At 36.5% G+C, this 14,742-nt stretch overlaps 4 protein-coding genes across 9 annotated transcripts; all 4 read right to left on the bottom strand.

Moving 5' to 3' along the window:
* Nucleotides 1-49: 49 nt before the first annotated feature.
* On the bottom strand, nt 50-764 carry LOC140987003 (GATA transcription factor 16-like). Its single transcript, XM_073455425.1, has 3 exons — nt 663-764; nt 478-570; nt 50-404 (listed from the first exon to the last, which is right to left on the bottom strand). Exons 1-3 carry the CDS (start codon nt 669-671, stop codon nt 225-227), a joined length of 282 nt encoding a protein of 93 aa, XP_073311526.1. The 5' UTR covers nt 672-764; the 3' UTR covers nt 50-224.
* Nucleotides 765-3,113: 2,349 nt separating this feature from the next.
* On the bottom strand, nt 3,114-4,637 carry LOC140986767 (GDP-fucose transporter 1). The gene is made up of 2 exons (XM_073455116.1): nt 4,506-4,637; nt 3,114-4,421 (listed from the first exon to the last, which is right to left on the bottom strand). Exon 2 carries the CDS (start codon nt 4,310-4,312, stop codon nt 3,254-3,256), a length of 1,059 nt encoding a protein of 352 aa, XP_073311217.1. The 5' UTR covers nt 4,313-4,421; nt 4,506-4,637; the 3' UTR covers nt 3,114-3,253.
* Nucleotides 4,638-4,945: 308 nt separating this feature from the next.
* Nucleotides 4,946-8,131, bottom strand: LOC140986409 (calmodulin-binding protein 60 B-like). 4 transcript variants are annotated; one of them, XM_073454640.1, is made up of 8 exons: nt 7,974-8,131; nt 7,784-7,859; nt 7,599-7,636; nt 6,882-7,375; nt 6,594-6,754; nt 6,309-6,506; nt 6,015-6,183; nt 4,946-5,726 (listed from the first exon to the last, which is right to left on the bottom strand). In XM_073454640.1, the coding sequence occupies exons 1-8, from the start codon at nt 8,054-8,056 to the stop codon at nt 5,263-5,265; spliced, it is 1,683 nt and encodes a 560-aa protein (XP_073310741.1). In that variant the 5' UTR covers nt 8,057-8,131; the 3' UTR covers nt 4,946-5,262. The 4 variants fall into 4 exon arrangements, with proteins under 4 accessions (XP_073310741.1, XP_073310742.1, XP_073310743.1 ...); XM_073454641.1 differs by lacking the exon at nt 7,599-7,636 and having other exon boundaries at nt 4,947-5,726; nt 7,974-8,129; XM_073454642.1 differs by lacking the exon at nt 7,599-7,636 and having other exon boundaries at nt 4,947-5,726; nt 7,950-8,096.
* Nucleotides 8,132-9,155: 1,024 nt separating this feature from the next.
* Nucleotides 9,156-12,349, bottom strand: LOC140985677 (single-stranded DNA-binding protein, mitochondrial). Of its 3 annotated transcripts, XR_012176819.1 has the most exons (7): nt 12,212-12,349; nt 11,854-12,032; nt 11,208-11,416; nt 11,031-11,131; nt 9,783-9,842; nt 9,502-9,637; nt 9,156-9,277 (listed from the first exon to the last, which is right to left on the bottom strand). XR_012176819.1 is itself a non-coding variant. In XM_073453557.1 (6 exons), the coding sequence occupies exons 1-6, from the start codon at nt 12,270-12,272 to the stop codon at nt 9,621-9,623; spliced, it is 627 nt and encodes a 208-aa protein (XP_073309658.1). In that variant the 5' UTR covers nt 12,273-12,349; the 3' UTR covers nt 9,327-9,620. The 3 variants fall into 3 exon arrangements, 2 of the variants coding, with proteins under 2 accessions (XP_073309658.1, XP_073309659.1); XM_073453557.1 differs by lacking the exon at nt 9,156-9,277 and having other exon boundaries at nt 9,327-9,637; XM_073453558.1 differs by lacking the exon at nt 9,156-9,277 and having other exon boundaries at nt 9,327-9,637; nt 11,854-12,029.
* Nucleotides 12,350-14,742: the final 2,393 nt, after the last annotated feature.

Genomic DNA, 14,742 nt, shown 5'->3' with positions numbered 1-14,742 from the left:
AAATATTTTATAACAAAATAAACGTTTCATTAACCACATAATACTTGATATTTACAATATTTTAATTTTATAACAAAATAAACGTTTCATTAACCACATAATACTTGATATTTACACCAACCACCTTACCTCTCTCTATATTCTTGTTCCTAATAATAATAATAATAATAAACGAAAAAAGGAGGGGAGTATCCATCCATCCATCCATCCATCCATTCATCCTGTTAAGCAAAAACAGCACCACAAGAGAGGGCCATTAAAAGCAAAGCAGCTCTCTCCACTTCACCCCACCGCCCCCTCGGATTCATTTGCATTACATTTCGCCTCTTCCCTTTCTTCTTGTTGGCATCATTCTTCGCGGGCCGTTTCTTTCTGTGTCTGATTCCACACGCATTGCATAATGACTGAAACCACACCGATCGATCAATCGATCAATCCAAGAAATTTCAAACACAAAACCCAGTTTCTATTCTATACCTTGGGGCCGGAGGGGCCACTTCTCCAAAGGGGAGTTTTGGTTGTCTTGCACTCGGAGCAACATTTCTTGATCTCTACCTTAATCAACACTTCCTGAAATAAGAAAAAGAAACCTCAGTAGATAGCCAGCCAACCAGCCAGCCAACCAGCCAGCCGCACTACAAGCACAGAGCACCAGCTCTCACCTTTTCCATCAATATTCGAACCAGATACAGCAAACACTCGTTTCCTTCCACAAAATGAAACCCTAGCTTTCGATTTATGAAATGACGAAAAGGGGCCTTGAACACAGCGGGCACAACACACGTGTCAACTTGCATGCACCACCACTTTCATCTTCTAATGTCAATAAATATCATTAAATTAATTATACCATTTACAATAAATTTTGTCTCAAAACACTGAGTTTTTTTTTTTTTTTTTTTTTTTTTTTTTTTTTTTTTTTTTTNTAGTATTAACTGATGATGAACAATGCACAAACAACTATTTCATGAATGTGGATGGCCATTCCTTTGATTTAGGAGCAAATTAATATTTTGGCTGAGGTCACATCAGATGTCTTTGAGCGTCATTTTCTTGGGCACTAAACCTTTTTCGGGTTTTCATTTTAATTTCAAACCACGTTTTTATACCTATTATTATTCCCAGCATAAAGATGCTTAACAGGACGGATCAATTCCAAACCGGTCAGGAATCGCCTTGTTAAAAACTGGCCCCAACACATTACAAATTTGGTTTGGGGCAGTTTCTTGTTTTAAAAACTGGAGCCAGTTCGGTTTCGGTTCTGGACCGGACCTGTAAAAACACACCCTAAACCCACCTCGGAACCATAACGATAATACCGAAACGGTTTGAATTGGTTCCAAGGTAAAATTTGGAACCATAACTGATTCCATCCCGTTTATGAACGCGGCATAGAACTGGACCGAAAGCCCGGGACTTTAGGCATCCCTAGGAATATGTATAAAGATTACACACAAGAGATAAAATAAATTACAAATGATCTCATCGATATCAGACCTAGCTTATGGAGAGGGTGAATTGGAAGTTGACCACAATTATATTATATTGGCCAAGTTCATCATTAGTTGTATTGAGACAGAAAATTGATCATTGTAGGGATTCTGCTCTTTAAAAAGTATCCAATCATAAAACAAATATGGACTAAAAACCACAAGTCTGACATACAGGAATATGGTCATGACACACTCATAAAATTATTCCACATCTACTACTTTTAAGTGTGTAATTTGCTCCGATACAAAGTTAAAAGAAAAATAGAGAGATCACGAAAAAGAGAGCTTTTTTAAAAAAATAAAATAAAAATCATAAAACTGACATGTTTACTAGTTACCTTATTAACATCGCAGATTGCTAATATTGTAAATTACAATACCTGCCTCAAGGTTTTCATTGTAAACCAAGTAGATATGGCAAACCAAATGCTCCCTAGTGCAATAAACTGGTTCGATGTCAAATTCAAGAAGGATGCTATGGAAAGAGTCAGCATATTACTAATTCTGGTAAAACTGTACATTTAGCCCTCAAGAAACATCTGTTTCATATGAATCTTCAAATTATATCAAGCCGTAAAAACATATTAGAGCACACAAAAAAACCAATATATTACGTAACTGCGGGAAACATTTAATTCTTTCACAGAACATTCGTTGACTGGGGGCATGATTACCAGTTTACCACATCAGAGATTTTTTCCTATTTTGCCAACTAGAGTCGGGAAGGCGGAAAAGATTGGAACATAAGCTTCCAAAACGTGAGTTTAGCGGTTCCTCACGACATTTGAACTTTCAGGATAGGATAGACAAAGCATGTTGAATCCCAAAGCAGGAGGAAGTCTTTTATTAAGCAGCATCCAGTTTTTTCTTTCAAGAAAGACACCTGCTTCAAACCGTAATAAGGATTGCTGGTAAGATGCATTAATATTTAGATAGGACATCTCTTTTTCTCCTGAACTTTACTAGGAAAGGCGAGTACTGTGGAGAGAAACATCCCCAAAGTTCACACAACCTTGATATCACAGTCAAAAGTTACTCCTTAAATCTTTTAAATTATCTAATAAACAACCACCACAATTCGATCATTTAACATTTGAAGCAACACGTTTTTATTGTCGTGCCACCAAAATGTTGTTCACTAAACAATCCAACTCCCGACAGTTGCATCAACCTGCAACTCAAGAAAATCGTACTCGCAAGTCGCAACCTTGACACCCTTTATTCCAAAATATATAGTTTATGTTAATAGTGCAGTCAAATCTTTCTAACTTTATTGATTACATGATACCATGTTCCAATAAGAGGAACAAACCATTAGCTTGCCAAGTAACTTACATAGGATTCTAGGATAGCACAAAATCAACCATAAATAACATTGTACTCAGGATCTCAAGAAACAAGGATAAACGTCTAAGAAATGGTTGACCAAAATAAAAAACACTGCTTACTTATAGCAATAGAGAAACACGATATCATCTCTGACTAAGAAGGGCAACTGAAAATGCAAATAGAAAAATGTGTGGTGATTACAGTTTGTGTTTCTCAAGTTAAAAAACAAAACTTGAACCATCAAGCATACAAACGTAAGCAATAAGCATGTTATATCGTAAATTCTCGATGTATAGTTCTAAAATATCGGACTCAGTAAACCGTGAGCACCAAAAAATACAAAATATATGCTGAAAACAGAGTTATATTATCAAGTCACAACCGTGTGCCTCAAAACTCACATAAGTAGCCTCAGTTTATGCAATTAAAGTTCATACACCAGAAATTTTATCAGAAATGCCTTTTTCATCATCCTCATCTGAATAACCATCGGCACTGCTGCTCTTATCAATTTGTTTGGATAGTCCAGACTCTCGCTGGTTCGAAGAATTTCCAGCTCCTCCAGTGACTGATTGCTGATAGAGAACCCCTCCAGCAAGAGTCAAGAGCAAACACACCAAACCAATTGGTGTAGCGTGTTTATCCCAAATCAACACGTTAATCGCAACAGTCAAAAACTTGTTCACCACACCGGTAACTGTGAAAGCAGTAGCTGAGATAGCCTTTCTAGCTGCAAAGCCAAAGAAACTAATAAGCAACCCAAACACACAAGACAACGAGACAGCGAAAAAGGAAACCGGCTCGAAAAAATCCCCAGCACTCGACCTTCCAATAGCCATAAACACATCAACATACTCTCCGGTTACAATCCAAAACACAGGTGCCATCATCAAGGACAACAAATTATTGTAAAACACAAATCCCCACGTATTCAAACCAAGATTCGTCACCATGTGCTTGATGTAAACCATCTCGGTGGTAATAGTCACCAGATATGCTAATGCCCAAGAATAGGCAGTCAATGTGAACCCATTATCCGTTGCTACATACCCGACCGCACCGCCCAATATAACCACCAAGGATAAAAACGTTAACTTGGACGGACACAGCTGTTTCCTAAACACAGTATCTGCAATTGCCACCAAAAGGGGGGTGAGTGATCTAAAGACTATGAAAGTATCGACATTGGCGTGGCGAAGGAGATTCGTGTTGGTGAATATAGCCAAGTAAAAAACAAATGCCGCAGGAAGGAATTTCTTAGCAGTCTCCAGCACGAATGGATCGTGAGCCAAGAACCCTAATTTCCCCAATATCCAGACCCCAAGAGCAGATGTCAGGTACTGCAAAGCAGTGAGCAGTCCCGGGTAATTAAACTTGGTGACGGCAAACTTGTTGATCACAGCAAGTAAGCTAGAGCAGAGAGCGTAGCCTATCACAAGACTGCTGGTAGCGTAGTATTGCTTAGATGCCTCCAATCTAATAGAAGCCATTAGGGTTTCTGAATTTGATACAGCGCAACACTCCAATCTGAGCTGAATTTGGGTAAATTGCGATCGTAATAGAGAAATCAAAAGCGGAAACTCGGAATCATCGCTCAACCTTGAAAAATAATGGGAATAATGAAGAAATTGCGATGAAAATCCTCGAAAATGAGGTGAGATCGCAGTCACCAAGATGAAGGACGTGTGGATCGACAGAAGGCACAGCGGACATTAATGAAGACTGACGAGGGAAGAAGACAGGAGGGAGGAGGAGCCCTACCGATTCCACGATTCACTCCATTATCATTGTTTCAGTTACTATTTAAGTCGTACGAGTAAATAAATTATTATGAAAAAAAAAAGTGTTAGAATTGATTTCAATAAATAAAGAAACTCAAATTGAATCAATTTGTTGATACTTTGGGATAAAACAAAAGATCAAATCCATCTAAAAGGTGTTCGAATTTATTTGATCTCAGTTTGATTCCGTCTGTCTCTGTTGTTTTATTTGTTGAATAGAAACGTTAACATTATCACAAGAGTTTAATTATATATATATATATATATATATTTATGGCTTATTCGAATTTTGAAATTTAGATGACTTCAAATTCAAATTATAAATGTTTGAAATGACAAAAATATATATAATACAAATTCAAAAACATCCAAATATAACAAATGAAGAAACAAAACAAAGCAGTAGGAAGCCAAGGAAAGACGAGAGCCATTTCCATGGGCCATTTTCTTAGGCAGGTGGTTCTTCACTGACCGCTCGATTTTGTACTCGAAAACGACACTATAAAAAGGAAAATAGACACCCTTTGTTGAATTTTACAAAAAGGGACCATGACCAGATTGAGACGCCTATAATACACAATATGTTTGTTACAAAATCTTGCCTAATTTACAATGAGGCTTTAAAAGCCGACCTCGTGTTCTTGCAGATGAGTTGATGTTTACATCAAGTTGTAGAAGCTTTCCAGTTTTCTAGCAGCTATGTTACGCCTAACCAGTATCCACCACTTGATCACTGCCAGAACCTTGCACCACCTCGTCTTGGGGCTATGAATTCCAGAACTAGAATATATTGTGCATATGTTTTGATTGTTGGACCCGAGAAACAGTCCACGCCCTTGCCATGCTGAAGGTTTACCATCCACCGGTAGATCTTGATGTAACAGTTGTGATCCGGCATAGTTCTCTTCAGAAGCCCATATATGATCATTTTCCACAAAGAATTCAGCAGGGGAATCATCAATCTCGAAACTGTTTCCCAATGTTAAATTGAACGTCCCTTGGTTTTGATCCGAACTAGATGCCATGCACATTTCCAAGGAGCTATTATATTGTTCTTCGCCTTTGTAAGGATGTGAAAATGAAATAGTTGGATGATTGACATTCATCTGCGTTTCCAGATAATCTGTGACAAAAATGCTATTTCAGTTGCTTCCAAGTCCAAGAGAGAGATTGGCAGTATTAGAAAAATCACAAAGGGGGCTTTCCAAAATGTCAAAAAGAACAAGAGTTTTTATATGATCTTGAATTTATACAGTTGCCATCAATAAGATGCAGTAAATCGTCATGTTCGTTAACCATTAAACCATATACTGATGGAAAAAATTTCAAACGAACGTATAAAACTGAAAAATGATTGGGACCAAAAAGTAAATGGAAATTAGCACGTAGGAGAAGGGCCATAGTTCATTACCATGTTCATCTTCCAAATTAGTGTGATCCAAGCTTGGATTGTTGAATGAACTTTCTCTAGCACTAGTCAATAACATCCGGATAGGGCAGCCAATAATCGACGGGTCAGCTACCAAAACCCAGTCCTTCAAGTTGTCATATGCTTGCTGCTTCAGACTTTCCACCACCCCCTGGCAACATAAAAGGGAAACTAAATCTGTCTCATATTTCTACTCCACGTGACACAATTTCAAAGTTAAATTAGCCAGTTTTATGCTCAAGTTAAAATAAGAAGTTCCAAAAGCAAGAAACCAACCCCATGATATATGTCGAGTTTATCCAAAGAATGGTAGTTCTGTCCATCAAAAGTTGCTCCTACAACCTTGTGGACAGAGTTGAACACTAGACTGGTCCCTTGCGCATTACTGTACAAGTATAGCTTGTTATCGACTGGACAGGTTAAAGCATGTTCAACGATTGTTTTCCACATCTTATTCGAGATGTTATGCAGCAACTGCACATCAAGCGAGTAGCATTGACAAAATTAACATATTTTCAGGACAAGAAGTTATTATGTAAACTTCATGCAAGTGTATCTTACATGACGTAAATGTAGCTGGTCTTTGAAGTACAGTCTCAAGAAATCTTTGACAGAGTGTATCTCGCACTCCATCAATTTTTTATGGGATGGACCATCCTTAGCAATCTTCTCCAATCGCCACACGTCATCATCCAAGGATGGAGGGTAAAGTTTCTGATATGCTACAGAACAAATGATAAATCAGCACGTAGTTTTCTACAAGTTAATCTTAGCAGAAAATGAATGAACTTCCATAAGACATCCATATATGACCATTGAAGGAGAAAGAGGTTCAGAAATGAAACCTACACTCTCCACGATGATCTTTAACCTTGAAGGCGTTGCTAATTCCTTCCCTAACACTAATTTGATCAGACCTGGCATGGAGTATTGCACCCAATCTAAATTTCCCACTTCTTACCCAGCTTGAATTGTCTGTGAAGCTAACATCACCGATATGTCCTACACCCTCACACAATTGAACTATCAACTCTCCAGTTACCAACGGCCTTTTCCCTTCTCTGTTCTGCACGGTTTTGCGATCAAACTGTTGTCCCATCCAATTATCGTGATCATCAGGATCAAATCCACCATCCAGAACTACGAGATCCACTTTGCTTGAAGATATGGAACCGGAAGTTATTACTCTCTGGGAAGTGGGATCACACAAGACCACTTTAACAGGGCTTTTATCATCAGATAAAATCCTACTGCCTGTGAAAATGGTACTGGGGATATTACCCAGAAACCGCAGCTGCCAAGTCTTGGATACGGAGGATCGTTCGATTTGGTCTTGACAGGAACTGAAAGTAAAGTTCAAGGATACATGTTTAGAGTGTCATAAAAAAAACAAGTGTACATAGAAACCAAAACTACATCTGAATCAATACTGCAGGCCAATCAAAAAGACCAAGTAAGACTCTGTTATCCCATGAAACCAGATATATAGCAACAACAATACACTTGGAGATGAAAACGCAAGTGATTCCAAAGGAGACAGCATAATCTAGTACTATACTAACTAACCTCAGTTTTTTAAACGAACTTTCCACCGCCTCACGCACCTATCAGGCAGAAAGACAACAGGGAAACAAAGATACGATTTTTAACATTTGATCAGAGCCTCCCCGCACGCAAGGGTGGGGCAAACGAATCAAGAATACAAAGATGCGTCGCTCATATGACTTAAGAAAACCACAATTAATTAATACCCATGTCCGCAGGAGGGGTTCCAATCTGGGTACATATTCTTGCAGCAGCCGTCCAGCAGTCACCCCCCTGGAAATACTGCACAAATCCAATAGAGGGAAAAACGTAAAAAAAAAAAGAAAGAAAAGAAAATCAAAGGCAGCCAATCAGTAAACAAGAAAAACGAACAAGTACAACTACAAGTCCACCAACTTGGAACTTAGGCGCCGGCGTTTATCCTCGCCAGCTTCGGTAACTCCCTCACTCCCCTCCCCGAGTAGCCGTTTAGCGTTCATCAAAGAGCGGAAGTGGAGGCAACTATTTGGAATGGCTAAAGAATTTGCAGACCGACAACTTTTAAATAAAGAAACTGGTGGCAGAAACAACACAGAAGCTTCGTCCTTATTAAAAAAGGGTGACCATATAATTAGTTGTCAACCGTAAAACCCCACAAACCCACAACATCTGTGTGGGTGTGTAGGATAGAAAGGACAAATCAACTTTGAGGAAAACATGTTAGACAACTTAACTCCATCGTTTTGCAAATTATATATTTTAAAAACCGATTTATATATATATTTGGAGTTATGGGTCATACTCACCATCAAAGTATTCAATAGCATAATAAATACGAGAATTTTATCTCATAATAGAGATATTTAAAGTAAAATAAAGATTGACTAGTCTGCTGCATGTCTTTTATATAACATCCATCATTACATTACATGAGGGGCTTTCAAAACTTCCTTTTCAACTAAAGGCATGCATGTATGCCTATACCAAATATTCTTCTGAAAGAAAAAAGCTCTTCTTTTTAAAAAAAATATTACATCTACCACATAGCCGACACAGAAAAACGACTGGTCTTTAGTTCAAATTATATACAAGAGACCTATAATTTTATTGCGTGTGACGAAGCCAAAAACGAATATATCAGCTTGTTTGGTGTTGTTTTCAAGCAGGATTCTGGCTTCCCAGCACTCCCTTTCAATGTCGCTTGGATGTTTCCTGGAAATGGAGGTTGGTTGGAAATTTGGGTTTGGCCATGTTGAATCGACCAAAAATTCAATTTTTAAAGAAATTATACATGAAATTCGATCATTTGAGGTAGTTTGTCAAAGAGAGTTTTGGACAAATCAATTTAAAAAATACTTGGCTAAATTTAAAATTTTATAGCAAGTGCTTGGAAATTATTGGGTTGTACTTGTCGGGATAGTTCGAGGAAGTTGTTTTTGTTTCCATGAAAATGGCTAGTATCTGCATGTCACACTCTCTTCAACCAAATTAATCGTTGGATCTTCCGCAAATTATTAATGTACTTTGATTGGTATGAACATAATAAATATATTGAAAAAAATAAAATCACATCTAGAATTTCAAACTTATTCAATGACACTAGATCACAGTAACGGTGAGATAATTTTTTAGATTTCTCGATTCAGTTCTTTTTCTTTTCTTTTTGGTTTCACAACTCGAATACCTAAAATAACATTTTGCTGGTTTATAAAATAAAAACATATAAGATTGGATGGTTGATGTAATATAAATTTGGCCATGGAATCAGGATTGGATCAAATGATACATCTATCTATCTACTATCAAGTGAGATGAATGTTTTAGATTAGTCCATAAAACAAAGTATGAATGCTACAACGGGTCTTCTTCTGAATACATGTATTGGCCTGACTTTCCCCTCATAACGTAGCTAGTTTTCTCCTTAAATACTAGTTCTAAGAAAACACATTTTTCTCGACTCTTGACTGGATAACAAGTAGCTAGAAGTATAAAATCAACATAATTCCTCGAGATGGTAAAGATCATTATGCCGATCATCTTCACACGAAGTTGTATATTTAGTCATCATAGTAATCCTTCCCCTGCATGTTAAAAGAATATACATATATAAAGAATTAGCTAAACTTCTTAATGGGAAATCAAACAATGTGTTTTTCGAAAGCCATGATTTAGTATCATCCCTGACGAAAGACTATCACTTGCGAATAATATCAGAATATAACTTACGCAGCTCATCAATATTGATGTTACTCGTGCTTTGCCCTCCCTTTATCAGGCGAATTCGCCCTGCAACAATATCATATTAAAACTATGAGAGACTTGATAACAAAAGATGTACAACATTGAGTAGTTATGGTTTGTAGTTAGGTTAAAACCGAGTTTAAAAGTGTGATATTTTAATCAGAAACGGCATATATAAATCTTGTCATATTTCATCCACCTTTCTTTATGCGGTACACACCAAAACTATTTTCAAATTCTGGAAGTAGATTGGTGAGGCTTAAAAGAGGCCATCACAAATAGAATGAATGAGCATAGAACTTTCCACTGGTTTTTGCTCTTAGATATCGTGCAAGTTGTTTCAATTCAATACGAGATAGTACAACTTAAGATTAGACTAAATTACAAGAAACTATTTTTTTGTTTGGACCGAAGGACTTTCGCTTCTTAGAGATGAGCTGTAGAAATTATCATTTCTGTGAGAATAATTTGACGTTAAAAATTGATGCAAAGTTTAGATGATAAAATTTGTTTAACATAACAAATTAAAATTCTCAGGAAAATGCAACAAAGAAATGCTTTTAAAACAATACAAAAGAAAAAGTTTGTCTAAAAGAAATGACGTGTGAAAGGTATTTCAATATTAATCCTTCTGAGTTAAACGCACTTTAATTAATGGACCATCAAATTATCTCACTCGAAAGTTCAGAGATTAACAATAAGTTGGGCAAATAAATAAAACTCCAATCAATTGCAATACAATGCAATGCTTCCGACTATTCACTGTGGCATCAGCCACAAATACAATCCTTCAAATCAAGATGAACTATGTCGGCATAAAGAAGTATGGGAGAAAACTAGATGGTTTTCTGGCTTTGGGATTCAAAAATGTTCTAAAATCACTAAATTATTAGTGAAGACGAATAAGATAAACAAATAGCACTACCATACAGGAGGAAAAGTAAAATAAGACAAAAGACTTCTGATTTATTAAAGTCATCTCAACCTCGGGAAATTATCTTAGACTTAAATGCTTTATTTGAATAAATCAATGGATGAAGAAGAACGGGAAAAAACATAACTAAAATTTTAAAAGAGAATGCTAATTGCAGATTCATGCAAAAAACAAACAAATCAAACATAATTAGATCAATGTTTATTAATACCAATGAAGGTGCATGATAAATTCGATTATAGTTTAGATGACATGGAAAAGGCACACAGGAACATGCTTTAAATAACAATTTCACATACCATCACGACGCACAACAATTTCTGGTATACTTTTTATGTCACCATTAATGCTGTCGTTGTAAACTCTTGTTTCAAGTTCACCCTCAACATAAACTGAAGAGCTGGGAAGAGCATCCATTCATTAGACAGAAATCTCAAATCCAAAATTGAGTTAAACTGCAGTAAATGCATTCCTACTTTTTCACAAGTTGTTGAACTGCATAAGCCCCAAGCATAGGGTTATGCACTGCAATGCGATGCCACTGAGCTGGTTTTGGCAAGTCAGTAGCACCAACTTGTCTTTGGTCATACATGCCGCCAGTTCCCACGGTAAAAACAGTAACAGTCCGGCCATTTCTAAGAATTTTTTGGATAGGGGCTTGCCCAACTTTCCCACAAATAATGGCCTGCCCATATTTAATTAAGGATCATTGATAAACAACAATCAACAATGCAGTCATCGACGACCAAATTCAGGACGTGATATCTATGTTTAGAAAAAAGAGCAACTCAAATGACAATTATATACAGTACTAGATTGCCATTCATTTTGGAATAAGATGGGAAAACTTAATTTTCATCTGTAAAACTTGATGATTTTCCCAAAATAATTCAGCAACAATGTAATAGAGCTTGTTTTTGGGAAAATTATCAAATTAAAACCAGGATTCTCATAAGTTTCACCACTTCTTACTAATTCAATAACTACAATGAAATGGGTGAAAAAAATAACAACTAAGCCTTGGCGAGGTAAACCAGAATATTTAAAAATTAAAGTCATCACCAAAAAGGACATTAAACTCTAAAAGATCTGGAATGTGTCCATATGTTTTTACTGATATACCTTGTGGACACCACGAAAATTCCATCCTTTTTTGGGATCAACAGTCTGCAGTTTTAAATCCGGCTTATCCGCAAGAAAATCATCATCAATTTCAAAACCACCTTTCCCACTTTCATTTGCATCAGTGTCGCCAAATCCCCCAGTGGAAAACAGCTTTAAGCTTTCTTTCAAACCAACTGCTACAGAAATTTCATTTAAAGAATCGTAAAACCCATTTCAAGAATCATTAAAAATAATGAAAAATCACATAAAGTAGAATGTTTTAGAACTGCTCGCCAAGTGCTCGCTAAAATTCCAGAGCAACCAAATGTAGAAATGGTTCAGTAATATGAAGAAAAAAATGAATTAAACAGGTTACCTGTGGAAGAGGAGGGTGCGGTGTTGCGAGGAATTTTGAGGAGTTTGAGGAACGAACTCATTCTGTGAGCGAGTGCCAACGCAAAAGAAGCTAGAGGGGTTCAACAAGAGTCAGAAATAAAGCCTCCTAGACTATACTTTTTTTAGTTTTTATTTTTATACTTGAAATTTTATTAAATATAAATAAATGAAGAAATTTTTTAAGTATTTAAAATATTCAATTTTATTAATCTGAAACGATTCATGTAGCGTTTTTACTCCTTGAATCAAATTAATTAGAGTATAAAAACTCATAAAAATAACGAAAATCATAGAATTAAATATCCGCTACACCAATATAAATATAAATAAAATAATTAATTAGCATATTTTGTGCATGTAATAATAATAATAATACTTAAACCAAATTAATTATATATAGTCTGGAATGTCTACGCTCAAAAACTTAGACATTATAGCCAACATACTGCTGTTTTTATATATTCCTGCTTTATAACTTAAATCATATCCTCTAATTAAATTAAATAAGACTGTCGTCGGATCATACATTTCATCCGTCGAAAGCCGTTTGGGATTCGACGCTCGGTTTCTAAATTTTCTCAACTCGTATGACCCAATTCGGAAATGGCTACAACTTGCCAAAAAACACTAGAATTTGAAAGTGAAACTTGTAAACGGTACAACACAGCTAGAATAAATCCATTTTCGCTTTTGAGTGATATCGAATCTCTGATCGTGGGTTCGGAAGGTTATTTATCGATGCCCATTAATGATGCCTTGACAGCTCGCTGTGTGGGTTCAAAGGCTCCGGTCCTCTATACGACCATTCTAGCTATATGTTGAACAATTGCTTTGATTTGTTCAAGTGCTGCATGTCCTTTTAAATAATTAATACTTATTAAAAACTGCACTAAACACAGATGAGTTTTTTTAAAAAAAAATCGAATTGGATTTTAAATTTTAATTAATTAAATTCAACTTGCTGGCATATTATTAAAGTCAGTAATTATTAAAGTTAATTCACTTAAGAAAAATAATATTAGAAAGCGCTGTGCAAGCCTTAATGTTATCGCAGCACATCCACAGGATCCGACTCAAATCGCCATTGGTTTCAATGACGGGTCTGTCAAAGTGATTGAACCCTCGGAATCCGAAAGCAAGTGGGGGAGCTTCACCTCCGGCTGACAACGTACGGAGTCATAAATGGCAGGGTTGGTTTGTCATCTACTGCTAGCAACCATGCAACTGATCATGCTCAAAGATGAAATAATTATATTCTTTTTATGTAATGTGGTCACGTACAATCTGACATTCATGTTAGAGAGAGACAGGTTCATTCATATTGTAGTTTATATGATCATCCTCTTCACCACCACTATATTTTATTTAGCTGTCAGAAGAAAATAGTTGACAGACAAATAACCCGGATGTGTGATTAACCTGGCGTGTACGTTCAATCTTGGAGGCGTCATATATTGCTATTTTGGTCTCATGAGATACAAGCAAGAGAACTTAATTGGTCTGAACGGAACTGAACTCTAGTGTCACCACTCACCATTAGGTGCTTTGCCAGCAGGAAGTTGTACTGGAACCGATTTTCTCCTCCCATGTGTTAATGCTCCAAATGCAAAGCTACATATAAGGCCAATGGTCGAGTGGGAAACTAGATTTTCACTCATATGAAGTATGCTAGAAAAGAAATTTTATATATTACAACAAACTGCTAAGACAGCAAATATAAACGCAATTTTCAGCCCTTTACCACAAATTTTACGTTGACAAGGTGAAAACTTGCTTGAGCATCAGCACCAGATATATGACACCAATATGCTGAGGTTGGAAGAAAATGCCAACCCAGTGATGTGCTTCTGGTGGCCTTTTAGTTTTGATTTCACCTATTGAGTCCACCGCATAATAAACTTAGTTTCTATATATATATGTAAGGCCCGTTTTACAAGCAAAATATACAAAACCTTTAATGTGACTTCAAGAAGGATGACAAATTAAAATCTACCTCTTCTATCCTAACATTATATATGTGGATTGTTGAATCTTCCATTCCAATTGCTATGATGTTGTTATCTTGTGGATGACATGCCAAGAAAGTAGATGCTCGTGGTGGTGACATAAATGTCGTCATCACCTGTCATAGTATAAAATTTTTCCACAACACACATTCACATATCCGTCTTAAAGTTAAAGAGTGAACAAACAAAATCAGAAGATTTACCTTAAATGCCATGATGTTGAACAATGAAACTTTTCCACCAGTAGCGCAAGTTTGACGCCTGATATGTCATTAGTCATAAGAAGACCACTGCCTCGAGGAATTGAAGTATGAGAAAAACCAATTCCCTGCTCAGCGACTACATTTCCTCCTCGAATTTCAAAACAGAAAACCAGATCTAAATCCCTACTCACAAATCTCAACCATACACCGCCGAAGCCAGTAATTGTTTTGTCTAGTTCTTTCTAGGGGTTTCTCTTAAAAACACAGGTCAGAAAAGGAAAGAAACGCTGCACGAATATATA

This window comes from Primulina huaijiensis, chromosome 10 (genome assembly GCF_012295235.1).
Source record: "Primulina huaijiensis isolate GDHJ02 chromosome 10, ASM1229523v2, whole genome shotgun sequence".
NCBI classification, from domain to species: Eukaryota; Viridiplantae; Streptophyta; class Magnoliopsida; order Lamiales; family Gesneriaceae; genus Primulina; species Primulina huaijiensis.
The sequence above is the reverse complement of the archived record's forward strand: the minus strand, read 5'-3'. Positions and strand labels throughout refer to the sequence as shown.

Bases quoted from the DNA above. Each gene is read 5' to 3' on its own strand.
- LOC140987003 (XM_073455425.1), bottom strand. The intron at 405-477 runs GTATAGAATAGA...GTGTGGTTTCAG, and splicing joins GTGGCCCCTCCGGCCCCAAG to TCATTATGCAATGCGTGTGG.
- LOC140986767 (XM_073455116.1), bottom strand. From the start codon at position 4,312: ATGGCTTCTATTAGATTGGAGGCATCTAAGCAATACTACGCTACCAGC.
- LOC140986409 (XM_073454640.1), bottom strand. From the start codon at position 8,056: ATGAACGCTAAACGGCTACTCGGGGAGGGGAGTGAGGGAGTTACCGAA. The intron at 7,376-7,598 runs GTTAGTTAGTAT...CTTTACTTTCAG, and splicing joins AGTTCGTTTAAAAAACTGAG to TTCCTGTCAAGACCAAATCG. The intron at 6,507-6,593 runs GTAAGATACACT...CTTGATGTGCAG, and splicing joins ACCAGCTACATTTACGTCAT to TTGCTGCATAACATCTCGAA.
- LOC140985677 (XM_073453557.1), bottom strand. From the start codon at position 12,272: ATGAGTTCGTTCCTCAAACTCCTCAAAATTCCTCGCAACACCGCACCC. The intron at 11,132-11,207 runs GTAGGAATGCAT...TGCTCTTCCCAG, and splicing joins GTTCAACAACTTGTGAAAAA to CTCTTCAGTTTATGTTGAGG. The intron at 9,843-11,030 runs GTATGTGAAATT...ATATTGTTGCAG, and splicing joins AATTGTTGTGCGTCGTGATG to GGCGAATTCGCCTGATAAAG.